Source organism: Eucalyptus grandis, chromosome 7 (genome assembly GCF_016545825.1).
Source record: "Eucalyptus grandis isolate ANBG69807.140 chromosome 7, ASM1654582v1, whole genome shotgun sequence".
Taxonomy (NCBI): Eukaryota; Viridiplantae; Streptophyta; class Magnoliopsida; order Myrtales; family Myrtaceae; genus Eucalyptus; species Eucalyptus grandis.
The window spans coordinates 22,678,915-22,692,650 of NC_052618.1; the positions used below are offsets into that span (position 1 = coordinate 22,678,915).

General features: G+C 37.4%; 1 protein-coding gene across 1 annotated transcript; it reads left to right on the forward strand.

Annotated features, from left to right (window-relative positions):
- The first annotated feature begins 166 nt into the window (after positions 1 to 166).
- Positions 167 to 12,380, forward strand: LOC104453072 (serine carboxypeptidase-like 13). The gene is given in 15 exon segments (XM_010067577.3): positions 167 to 467; positions 6,908 to 7,043; positions 7,162 to 7,307; positions 8,439 to 8,515; positions 8,592 to 8,714; positions 8,854 to 8,956; positions 10,050 to 10,087; positions 10,178 to 10,279; positions 10,450 to 10,536; positions 10,646 to 10,798; positions 11,236 to 11,307; positions 11,432 to 11,550; positions 11,631 to 11,744; positions 11,856 to 11,910; positions 12,028 to 12,380. Coding segments are annotated over 15 exon segments (1,710 nt in total). The 3' UTR covers positions 12,112 to 12,380.
- The last annotated feature ends 1,356 nt before the right edge of the window (positions 12,381 to 13,736 follow it).

The window sequence follows — 13,736 nt, forward strand, 5'->3', positions numbered from 1 at the left end:
TTATTAGATGTAGTTAGCACTTTGTGTGCTCATGGATAATAATTAGCAATAATCTACTGTTATTATCTTTTTTTTTTTTGTTTTGTGCCGCTATTTTGCTAATCTTTCTTAGTCATGTCTTAACCTTTGGAAGGTTATATTTGTTCAATCGATATTTTCAAAAGTTATGAAATTCAGATATTTGTTCAATCGATACTACTATTACTACTACAGTAACAAGAATTTGGATTCACTCTCTTGTTGGGACTTTTACTACTACTACTACTACTACTACTACTACTACTATACTGCTACTGCTACTGCTACTGCTACTCCTACTACTACTACTACTACTACTAACAAGAATTTGATTCACTCCCTTGTTGGGACTTTGGCTGCTGCTGCTGCTGCTAACAAGAATTTGATTCACTCCCTTGCTAGGACTTTTGCTGCATCAATTCCCATATTAATTGGGTTGATATTTGCAGGTCGCAAATATTATATTCTTAGACGATCCAATTGGAATTGGATTCTCTAAATGAAAAATTTTCGATATCCAAGATATTTATATTCAAGATGGCACTCAAATGAACAATGAAAAGTCATGGTAGTGAACATTTTTTTAAAATTGTGACACTGAATTAGTCGAAGGAAAACAAAAGTTATTGTACTCAAATGAGATCTGTACAGAGGTTAAAGCACATGAGGTTTTCTTGTTCCCACGTATTTGGTATCATTCAAAGGCCCCCGTACTTATTTGAAATTCAAATGATAAGTTGACTTTGCCTAAAATACCCGATCGTTGGTTTGAGCAAAGACACGAGGGGGACTGTCACGCTGTGTTCGGATTGGAAAAAGTACTTCTAATTGAATTTGAATGAAGAAGGTCGTTTGGGTTTCGATTTCAAAGTCACGTCGTGCTCGGATTCTTCTGACGAATTCTTCCCCACTCGGGCCATGCACCCACTTTGCAATTGCAAGTGCCCGCCCCGCAAGAAAGAGGCACTATTTTGTAAAGCTCGTCGCATTTTCTTACGACAACCCCGTACTTCCAGAACTTTCCACTCTATTAATTCGAAAATATTATCCAATTAATCTTAATTTTTTTAATTTTATTAATATAATTCTAAAAATTTACGTGAAATTCTAATATAATCCTTTAACCCGATTTTCATCAGAAAATGCTGACGTGGCGTTCGGTCATCACTGGCCGTCCTCAGCATCTGACTTGAATAACTTCTAGTAGATCAACATCGGTTTGCTTATTTTTTTTTTTCCTTTTCTTTTCTTTTTGTATATTGTTCCTTTTTTCCAAGTATTAGGTCATTCCCAATAACCTTGGAGACCGGATGCAACAACGAGAAACTTCACCCAGCTGACAATGTAACACCAAAACCAAAAAGTGAGTACGGAATTTTAGTCCAAACAATGCACTTTACTAAGTCAATGAGATAATTGTGTTTGCTATAAATTAGGGGCATGCACGATTAGCATTAGCACCGGCAGCGACGTAATATGAAATTCTCAAAACACAAAGTATGGTCGAGTAACCATTTTTATCATTCTTTTTTTGATAATTTTCGGTTGCCCATGGTAAACTCAATAGAAACGCAAGAAAGTGTATATTCCAAAGTTATGCACAATGTGACTATGGCTAACGGTTGTGGAACTCAAAATTAATTTACCTTTTATTACTAGAGAAGTTATATTTGATGACTTCCCAAGACTAATCAACAAGAGTGATTGTGGCAATGTTTATATGGACAGGGTGATGTTCAATTTAAGTCGGAGTTGAAACCACAAACTCCTAAACCAGATGGTGCTAGCATGTTAATAAACACAAACAGTGCTTATAGCAAGGCAGAGCCTATAAAACTAATGATTTCTATAACTGTTGGGTTTAACAATGTTCGTGTTGGATTTCTTGATAGATATGCATGCGATGATTTTGCTTTATCCATGGTTGAGGAGGTTGTGTAGAAAAATCCTTTTGGAGCATTTAATAAATGCAAGTGGAGTTGGGATTCTAATGAGGTCCAAGGTTAGGGCAAATTTCATGTGTAACTTGGATTTCCAAGATCTCGGTGGTGGTCGAGCTCATGAGGGGCTGTGGAAGAGTAGCAGTGAAGTTCAAAATCAAACAAAATGATTGTGACTTGACTCAAATGTCAAGCCGTGATAAGTATTGTTGAAAATATATGTTGGGTTTGAGTTAGAAAAAGAATGTGTTTAATAATTTGAGTTGGTTTCTACTTTAAGTAGTTTCCTATTTTGACTAGGTTTTCTAAAATGGATTTCCTATTTTGGATCTAACCTTGTCTATGTAGAAGAAGTGTTGCTTCGTGAAGAGCACCCAAAAGGCTGCTTCTTTGTGAATTACACCTTGAAACTATTCAAGAGTATTGAAGCCAATAAATTTTGTGGTACTTGCATGAATGCCACAACTAAAATTGGGCAGTTCATTTCTTTACAATGAACCATTGTTTAACCCTTCTTTGAGCCTAAACACTTGAAGAACTTCATACTACCCGCTTCAAGAATCGGGGCAAATGGAGGTAAGGTGACATTGAAGGAGAGAAATGAATGGAAATTTTCTTGCTCTCACTTGCATTAAGTTGGAATTCCATGTGGTAATTTAAGTGCCTTTGACGAAAGTTTCTTTCACTATCCTACACACTTATAGCATAGCCCACTTGAGCCTGTTTTCCCTTGAAGGTTAAAATGTATACTTGACACACATTGAAATCAAAATAGAACCAAGGGCATGCCTCTGCCCGATCGATGCCTATCATCAAAGAAAATGATTTTTAGAAAAGATCTTGGATTTAAAGAAAAGAGAAAATTGGTGGTAATGTCAAGATGATCACCAACTCTTACCCATTACACACATCTTTGAGTGCTTTTCAAACCTCATGCCTATGTTACGTCCCTACAAAGTCTCTTGTAGGGCACTTGAATTAACATAGAATTATAGCTTTAAGCATTGCTCGAAGAAGTGCGGAGCAAGATTATTTCTTTTCAATGGTTCTTGACTTGTAAACAAAGTGTTCTTTCAATTGCTTCGACTCAAAGAAGCCCACATTACAATCCTTGTCAAAGACCTCTCAGATTGGTAAGATTGCGATTGCAAGAAATTTGAACTTGTCGTAAGATGAAGATAAGATTGATATATTCCACATCAATGGTCGGGAAAATGATATGAAAAAGTTGGGTCTCATTTAGCATGTTCAAGAGATTTCACATTATAACTGAAAATGTGATAATTTTTTTAGCTTGATAAAATTTGAATTTTTCCTCAAAGACCAAAAATTGGCTTTGAAACCCTCTCTTGGTGCTTCGATGAGAATTGGTACCCATTTATAAAATATTTTCAAATTTGAACCCTTAAATGCTTGATGACTTAGTGTTTGTCTTTCCAAATGTCCGATGTGACTTCCGTATGTTTAGAGTAAAATATTTTCAAATGTCTAGGTGACTTCCAAAATGGATTTCCGTGATGTTTTGGATATTTTTTACTTGATGCAATTCTGCTTGGGATTTGATGAGAGTCCCAAACAAAGATTTCTTCTTCGCCTTGTCACCGTAGAATGGTACGGGTCCTGTGAAGTGTTGCTTCGCGATATTCTCCAAGGCGACCGTAGAGTGGTACGGGTCCTCGACAACACCTGCTTCCGTGAATGGTACGGGTCCTAGAAAGTGAATTCAAATCGTAGAATGGTGAAACTATTCTGACATGTAACAACACCAGAACTATTCTATCCTTCTTGAAGGTAGGTTATTCCGTGTGCTTGGGATCTTATGAGAGTTCTAGATCTCTAAAGAGAGCTTTCAACTCATTAAATTTTTGTCTTTACTTGCATTTCATTTAGCTCATTGAGATTCATGTGTAACTTGATTTCCAAGATCTCATTTTGTGGAGTGTTCTGAGATCAACTCATTAAATTTTTGTCCGCTTTAGCTCATCTCATACTGAACATCATGATTTTATTCTTCGGCGTATAGGTGGACATTTTCCTAGGAGATCCTCATCTTAGTAGTGCTATCCCTCGAGCATGCTTAATGTTACATTATGTCAAAGATATCTTGCTAGTTAATTCCAATTTCACATATATCCCAAGAACGCTCCATACTAACAGCTTCTCAAGAGCCATTTATTGTCCGGGCCCTTTGACATCAACAATCACTCTTCGCTCTTGTCGGACTGGGTTGTTACAATAAGTTTTTGATGAGGAATTATAAGTGCCAAACAATGTGTGAATTATTTGGTGTAATTGTGGTTGATAAACATTGAGAGTGGTTGGGTGACTCAGATATGGTTGTAATCTACATTATATCCCTCAATTTACAATAGAATTCCATGCTGCTCTCCCTATGGCCGTAAGTTACATCGTTCAAACCATGTAAATTCAATGTTTGATTTATTAAATTTTGTATATTTTATCATTTGATTTTTATTTTACTTTTTGTTTTCCACAACAACAAATTTGTCTGAAGTGTATGTTTTCATAGAGGTTCAGCCCTTTTTATGAAAATGATTAGCCTAATGTTAGTTAGAAGAGTTCTTCTACAATCTATGTGAAATACTAATGGATCTATGCATTTTGTGTACAGGTACAAAATTCTAACAAAGTGATAATCGCATCAGCCGGCTTAAGGTATGTTTTGTAGTCATTCTATTACTAGGAACAATTTCAGTTTTGAAATGATTCTTTTTAATTATGTTCTTGGAGTAATTTCTGAGCTTTTGAGGGCGTTTGATAACTACCCAAAATTTTTATTTTTTGAATAGAAATGCGTTTGGTAGGACTCCTAAATTTTCTATTTCTTTTAATTTTAAATACTTTTATTATATTTTTCTTATATTGTTTCTTGTTTCTTTTTCCTTTTTCCTTTTCTCTTCTTCTTCTTTCTCCTTCTTTATGGATGATCACCAATGATGGTAGTGGCTGACGCCTGGCTGCGCAATGTCTGGTGAGCTCAATGGAGCCTCGCCAAGCTAGGGCGAGATCCAGCGAGCTCACCAGAGGCTTGCCTAGCCACCGTGAGCCTCGGCCTCACCAAATCTGGGCGAAGTCGACGAGCCTTGCTTGGCCATTAGCGAGGCTCGACCTTGCCTAGGTGGCAAGAGGTCAACCTTGCCTAGCCTGGTGAGGCCAAGTCTTGCCGGTGGTTGGGTGAGGCTTTCCTCGCCAAATCTAGAGAGGTTGACCTCGCGTCGCCTGAGTGAGGTCAAGGTTTGCCGGTGGCTGGGCGAAGCTCGTGATAGCTAGGTGAGCCTTCAATGAGCTCGTCAAATCTTGTCTAGATAATCATCGGTAACCATCAGGGGCGGTTGCTGGGACCAATTTGGGGGGAAGAAGAAAAGAAAAGGAGAGAGAAGGAGAAGAGAAGAAAAGAAAAAAGAAATAGTTTTGGATTTGATTCTGGAATTGTTCTTTGGAATAAAGAAGCAACTTTTTTCTACTTCTTGATTTTGTTCTAAATCTATTCCCGGTAACAAAAATACGGATTTTCGTTCTTGGGAACAAAAATTATTAATCAAATAGATTTATATTCCAAATCTATTCTCAGGAACAAAAAATAAATAAATAATAGAATCAGTTACTATTAGGTAAGTTACGAACTGTGCCCTTAATGTCCTAACTTTCCTCCATAGTACCATAATGTCAATGACGATCCTTGCATTCACACAAATCTTCAACTCATGCGGATGCTAGTGCTATTGGTGTTTGTTTGATTTCTGTCGTTTGACTTCAATTTTTTTTTTTAAATGTTAAAAGATGGTCTTTGTCTGCACTAATCTTTAAATATTCACACATTAAGGATTGACCCCATCGAAAAGTTTATCCAAAATCCTTATTATTGTGAAATTTTGTGAGACCAATACTAACTATTCTAAAAGTTTAAATTATTATATAAAAGTTTGGTTTATAATTTCAATATTTCAACACTCTCCTTCATGCTTAGCCTAATTTTTTGGCCTGGTAGTAAACGTGAAAATTTGATTGGGAGATAAAAGGAGGCAGGAAAGATTCGAATTTAAAATATCTATCTCTAATGCCATGTGAAATCTCATGAGATCACAATCAATTGCTCTAAAAATTTGAAATTGTATGAAATCATAATTAACTATTTTAAAAGTTTAAACTGTTAGATAGAATCTTGATTATATTTTAATAATTATGAGGTACAAGTACTACTCAAGAGGGGAGGGAGTCTTTAGTCAAATCGAGAAACAAAGAGGAAACACTTGGTGCTTCTAGCCTGTTCCTCAATCTTCACTTTTTGGTGGATATACCTAACTTTCCACGGAGGGTAGATATATACCTTGCGTTAGAACATCTTGTACCAAGCCATCGTACTCTCTCGTAACAAGCATGTCCCACAAGAACCAATCGCTCGCTCGAGTAAAAAGACAGGACCCGGACTCCGGAAAAGGGACCATCGTAGGATTGTCGGCAATGCGTGCCGCGTTGCCACATTCCCGTCCACTAATTTCTGCATATCTGTCGCGCCGTTACCAAACCGTCTCGGTGCGACCGAAAGAGCACTCCTCGTTGAAAATGGGTAAAGAAATGGGTCGATTCCGAGTTGAGTCATGTGATAGTCTGATTTCTCTGAACGAATTCTTCTGCGATCGAGTCACGTTTGGAATTACCCACCCTACGAAAAGGCATTAATTTCAAAAACTCGTCGCAATTATTGTTTTATAATAGCACGGTGCGTTCAAACCTTTTGACTCTGTAAATTTTCGCTAATTATCATTTTTGTGTGCATCTGATAAGATTCAAACCACGCGGGGTTGGTGAGCAGTACCGGCTAATGCTACTTTGAGGGCACATGAGACACTGCGATTCAAACACTTAATTTAAGACCGAGCCAAGCGTTTTACCACGGCAACGAGAACTGACGGAAAGATATTCCTAAATTCGGAAAGACAAGAAGTGGTCATTGGCGTTTCTTGGCCTTGCTCTGTGTCTCCTGTCTCGCTCTGCACTCTCGCAGACAGTGATCAAGACCCTCCCAGGATTTCCCGGTGAACTTCCTTTCTATCTTGAAACTGGGTCAGCGAAACATCAACTCTCTCTGTTTCTCTCTCTCTCTCTCTCTCATTTTTCTCTTTATCTTTTCTTGCTAAGATTTCATGTTTTTAACTGCTGCATTGCTTTTGGTGGTGATTAGGTACGTTGGGGTGGGCGATTTGGAAGATGTGCAGATGTTCTACTACTTCGTCAAGTCGGAGAGGAGTCCAAAAGATGATCCTCTGGTGCTCTGGATCACTGGAGGCCCCGGTTGCTCCACTCTCTCTGCAATTCTGTATGAGATTGGTAAGTCTAAACGTACACTGACCATGTCATGTAATGTCAGTGTTATGAGGAAAAGAAATGAAACTTGAGTTCCGTTTATTTCATACAAAATATTAACTTTGAAAAAGTATTTTTTAGAAAGTTAATTTTTAGGAAAATAAAAATATTTTCCATTGGGCTGAAACATAAAAATGAACTAAATTTGTTTTCAGTGTTTGGAATGAAAAATTTGATTTGGTTTCTTGGAAATAATTACCAAAAGATTGAATTCTTAACTTTATTTTTGCTTTTTCCTTGGTCACCAACCTTACCCTCCAACGCCCCCTCCAAATCTAGTGTGACTCCACCCACGGCACCCACTTGGCCGACCTTGCCATGGAGCCGCCCTTGCCCTCCCTCCCGTGACCGCACCCTCGCAGCGACTGCGTCGGTGAGTGCGTGGATTCGCCATGTAGGATTCTGCAGATCACGAGAGAGTCGACGGAGAAATGCAATTTCCTCATGAGGATTGAGGGCTTCTTGAGCTAGAGTATTGCTGGCCTTTGGCGAGGTCGAGCTTGCCCGAAGATGGCGAGTGAAGATGAAAAGAAAAGAAGGCGAGGGAGGGGGCTCTATGGGCGTGACAGAGAAGACGAAGATGGTGCGATCCGAGTGAGAAGCATTGAGATAGAGAGAGAAGAAAGAAGAGAGAAAAGAGAGTGACCTCAAGAAGGGAAAATGATTTCCTCTTGTCAAAAGGAGGAAATCATTTTCCCTGCCTTAGAAGGTGTTCTTTTTTTTTTAGTGATTGAAAATATTTTCCTGAATTAGTTTATTTACTGCATTTCATACCAAGAATTTGAAAATTCTTTTTGTTTTGTTTCAATTTTTTCTTTCTTTATTTTGTTTCGTTTTTAGTTAAGTAATATGAAAGTGAATGCAACAATAAAAATCCTCATTTGTCAATAGTAAAGATCTATAGAAGATGAACTGTAAATTAAAAATAATAATAATAAAAAGTTCAAAACATGACCATGATCCATTAGTTCCCGATTTGTTTTACTCGGGAATGAGGAACTGGACTGGTTCCTATGGCCGGTTCGGTCTGATTTTCAAAAACCGTTGCTCACCTTTAGTTCGGACAAAGGTTACTTAGTGTCTGGTTGCATTCAGGTCCATTCACGTTCAACTACGAGAATTTAACTCCGAGCAGACCGACTCTGAAAGTGCATGAATACTCATGGACAAAGGTAACAAGAATTTGATTCTTTCCCCTGCTGTGACTTTGGTTGCATCGCCCCGATCATTTAATTGGTAAATTTGCAGGTTGCAAACATCATATTCGTAGATGAGCCTGTCGGAGCTGGGTTCTCTTACGCGAATAATTGGGAAAGCTACAATGTGAATGACAATATTTCGGCCACGGATACTTAAGAGTTTCTTAGGAAGGTAAAGTAAAAAAAAGTTGAGAAATTTATTATTTTCAAGATATATATTTATATATTTCACTGTAACTATATTAGGCCCAAGACATTATAATTTAGTTTAATTTTACTCTGATTTTTCTGTCGCCTGAGGTGTGATTCAGTGGCTCACGTTGCATCCTGAGTTTCTGAGCAACCCACTCTACATCGGTGGTGATTCTTATGGCGGCTTTATCAATCCGATTGTCACTCTGAAAGTTGCTGAAGGTATGCTTATTTATTCATTTATTTATCTTCATTTAAATACCATTCACCAAGGATTTTTCTTTCTATTAATGCCGTTGACATACGATTAACAATTCGTGTTTGTATTGACAAATTCATGTCACTACAGAAATTTATTTCAACGTGAGTATGTGATGTTTTTATTAAAAACGAGAAAAAAATGTCTCAAATTGTGCCAATTTAGATTTTTTTTTTTTTTTTTGTGGTTTTTTTGGGGGGGGGTGTCGAAGGAAAGAGCTTTCATTATTGAATTGCTGAGGAAGCATAAATAGGTCTAGAATTAGATCATAATGAAACTTAAAGTGAGCGAGGGGGCTTAGACGGCCAATTATCAGGGAGTAGGTTTCTTCGATGGGTTTTAACTATCTAATCCACGGTCTGGTTTGCTTCATGGGGTTCATAAGTGATTGAAACTCCTCTTTAGCCGGGCCAGAAATTGCTAGCAATCTTCTACGATAGACTTTCACTTGATATGAGCTCTACAGCTGATAAGCTATCAGTGACTACATCAACTTGCAGCTTCGAAGACTTCAGTTTAAAATTAAGTACTGTTCAGTCAAGATGGGTTTGGATTCTTTTTCTTTTAACAAATTCGTGTTGAGAATCATCGGGCCTACGTCGATCTATAGGATGTGCACATGAATCATTCTCTTCTCAATAATCCATGCATATTAAGATGTGAAAGGGAAACAAAAACTAGGATTTGGTCTACTACATCAAATTGAGGTACCAAAGAAATCGGCTTGAGAATATTTTCTGTAATATTTACCAGTTTATCTCATTTTCTCCATCCTTCCAATTTTTTCTAGAATAAAACTTCTCTTGCTCACATAACAAATTGTCTTAGTATTATCTGGACAATCGAATTAAATAAATGATTAGGTTTGTTCAATTCTATTTAAAAATATAAGTTAATTTATAAAGTTCACATGAATATAAGTATAACAAATATGAAAACTCGGGTGTCATCCAATTAATTATCACAAGAACAACTTCCTTTACCAAACCTTATAAATTTTTGTTTCCTGGAAAACAACAATCTATGACTGTAGTCGAATATTATAACTTGTTGCAGGAATTGAAGCGGGCCTTGAGCCAATAATGAATCTGAAGGTAAATGTCATCAACCATACTAAATACCATGTTTCTTATATCCATTTTTCCGTTGAAAATGCCAGCATTTATCGGTCGAACTCGATTTAGGGGTACTTGCTTGGAAACCCAGTAACAAATTTGCAAAGTGACGAGAATTCAAGGGTCCGATTTGCTTATTTGAAGGCTCTTATATCTGAAGAGTTGTACAAGGTAACAATTCCAACATATCTATGGTATTGTTATTATTTTTTCGATATATTTTGTCAAATGATTGGTTTTTAGAAGCTATGCCAAATCGTAGTAGAAAGCAAAGGAAACAGTCAAAGAATGTTCGGAATTCTTATTGGCTCTTCCCGAAAATTGGTTTCTCTGAATCTCAGTCGGCGGACAAAAATTGTAATGGCGATTTCATAAACGTGAATGAAAGCAATGCTGCTTGCGTCGACGACCTCAAAATCGTGACTATGGTTAGTGTGCATTCAATTTTTTTTTAATTTTTTTAAAAATATGGATCATATCATTTCCTGTTGAGAATTTCGCGTATTAAATCTTTGCTTTTATTTAAATTGACTTTAGTGCCTGGAGAAATTAGACATAGCAAACATATTAGAACCAAATTGCTTATATTCGACTCCAAAATCGACGGTGGATGGTACGTGGGACCCGAGCTTACTCAATCGAGACCCTACATTTCTTGCCTTACCGCAGCTTCCTGGGGTCTGGTGCCGGGTAAGTATAAGAAATGTTTTGTTTTTCTATTTCATTTTGCAGGTGAATAATACACTTTTATCGTGACCTTACTAAACAAAACAAAATAAGAAAACTTAGACAAATGCACCTAATAATTGAGACTTTGACATTTAATACTCATGTATAGAATAATTCATATCAGAATGGCATTAATTTAATCTTTGACTTCATCGTGATATTATTATATTGTCGTTCATTTTCTATCACATCATCGTAACTAAATGATAAGCGTATCTTAATAATTTTGATATTCAATATCAAAAGAACATAAAACGAGTTTAAACATACGGCAATTGAATTGGAAATAACTGCTGATCCCGAAATTTAATTATTCATTTTTTTTTTAAGATTCAATTTGCAGGTATATCAGATTCGCCTTTCAAAATTTAAAGGGTGTTCTTTTTTTTAACATGTAGGTCTATAACTACATGCTTTCCTATACTTGGGCTAACGATAGAGCCGTTCAAGAGGCTCTTCACGTCCGACCGGTATGTAATTGCGAATACTACAACGAAATGCAATTGAATCTGCAAAGTAATAGAATTTCCTCCTAATTAAATTGTTAATTTCTGTTTATTTTCATCTTGTTTCGGGTAAAAAATGATATGCCAGGGAACAATTAGGAAGTGGGCAAGGTGCAACGAGAGTATATCTTACGAATACAGTATTAGAGAAGTGATTGACTATCACAAAGAGCTCTTGAAAAGGGGATATAGAGCACTTATATATAGGTAATTAAATTAACCAATTTCTTTCTTCTTCTTCTTTTTTTGGCTATTACCCAATTTACTTAAACTTTCTCGAAATGTAGTGGTGACCATGACATGGCCATCCCGTATGTGGGAACACTCGCATGGATTGAGACATTGAATTTAACAGTATCTGAAGATTGGCAAGCGTGGTTTGTCGATGGACAAGTTGCAGGGTCAGTTTCAATAATAACCCTTTTCTTAGTCTTTACATTTTGTTTTATAGGTTGATGAAAAGAATCACTCTTAATATATGATGTTTACGTTTGCAATGGGCTTTTTATTAGATACACTACAGTATACTCTTACGGAGAAGCCTATCTTACATATGCAACCGTCAAGGCAAGGGCAATCGCCTCCTTTTTTTTAATATTTATTTTAAGGATCATAGTTTTCACAGTTTCAAAGTTGCTAATTATTTGTGAGAACATCATTAAACTGTCCACTCGTTTTGGGCAGGGAGGAGGACACACAGCTCCAGAGTACAAGCCCAAGGAATGTTTTGCCATGATTGATAGGTGGTTTGCTTATTATTACCTCTAATCTGGTGGAGATCGAGATGAATGCTATCATTGCCAAAGCCAAAGGTCCTTAATTTGCATGAATATTATGCAATTCGAATTTGTGTTTTGGTGTATCTAACCCGCGTCGATGTTCAAATAAATATCTTCTCTCATCTCCTATAAATCCCGTATCCGCTGAGGGATTTAATTTTTTAACTCTTAATGTGTTTTTATTGCATGAACTTTGTTAATGAGTGATAAAACGGCACTTGATGAGTAACTGAATAAGTGTACTTCAAAATTCTCCAATGTACCGACATATCTCGTATTATGTGCAATGAATTCTTTGAAAGTCGAAGTATTCCATTTGGAATATGTTTGACACCATTTGGAATATGTTTGACAAGAGCCGACAATGCTTCTCGTCAAGATGATCCATAATACGCACTAGGGAAGCACCGCTCCCGCATGCACCTCATCAATCATTGGGCGACGGATCGGGATACACCGAGGCTTGCAGGGAGCAAATGCTTTGGGAGCACCTAATATATGTTCTAAAAGTTCTCTGTCTAATCTAAGATTAACGCACGGCATTGTACCAAATAATTAATGTAGATCAGTGGAAGCGCGTAGTTGTCTTGTTTGGCTTAATTTCCTTTTCGGGAGCTAATGTCAAAGCTTCAATCCTGAGAAGCGGCGATGAATCAGTACTGGGAAAAGAATTGAACGAACCGACGCAGCCGGCACGTTCTAGCTCATCGCACTCCACGAGTGACTATAAATGTTGCACATATCTCGATTCGTTATTCACGGTGCGAAATGCAATTTTAAATGGACGAATCTCGTCTCGACATGACATGAGTCCATTAAGTGGCGCCCGAGCCAAGTCAACCTTGTAATACCGCACGTCGTATGCCCCCCGCAAAGCGCGACTTTCTGCGCAATTCTGAATTCGGATTCCTGCTTCATCCCCTAGTCACCATCCGCATGGTGCAGACCGGAGTCTTCAACTTATATATGATGGCCATGCATGATGAGCGAAATGTAAGAATTTTCCTAATATAGACTAAATTAATTGATATTGTAATTTACTATTTTTACGATTATCGTAAAACAGGGTTGGTCTAAAGAGAGATAGAAGATTTCTTCATTAGTCTAATATGGGTTGGCTAGTGTGGGCCGAGTTGAGCCTGACCCGTAATGAGAGGGACTGGCTGGAAACTCTATAAATAGTGCTTAAGTCTCTCCTCTAATCCTAATTCTCACATGTATCATCATCTAATGGGCGTTTACCTAACGCTAAACATGAGGGGGCCGCCTCATTGAGCCAGTGATACGGAGGGCAATAGAGGAGGACTTGATACGTGGATCCCCTTGATATATGTGGGTAATCATTTTTCTGTTTCCGCTTTATGTTCGATGGATCCCAAAACAGGTGTATTAATCTTTCTACTCAATTATGTATGTTCTTGTTCTGGTTATAGAGATCTTGGGGTTGCGCAAATTTGTGTCCAACATGTGGTATTAGAGCAACCATAACCCTAGAACTTGAACGCAATTGGTTTTGTCCTAATTTGTACGGATTTACCATAATTTGTACGGATCTACCCTAATTTGTATGGATTAGCCCTAATCGATACTGATCTTGCCATAATTTGTGATTTT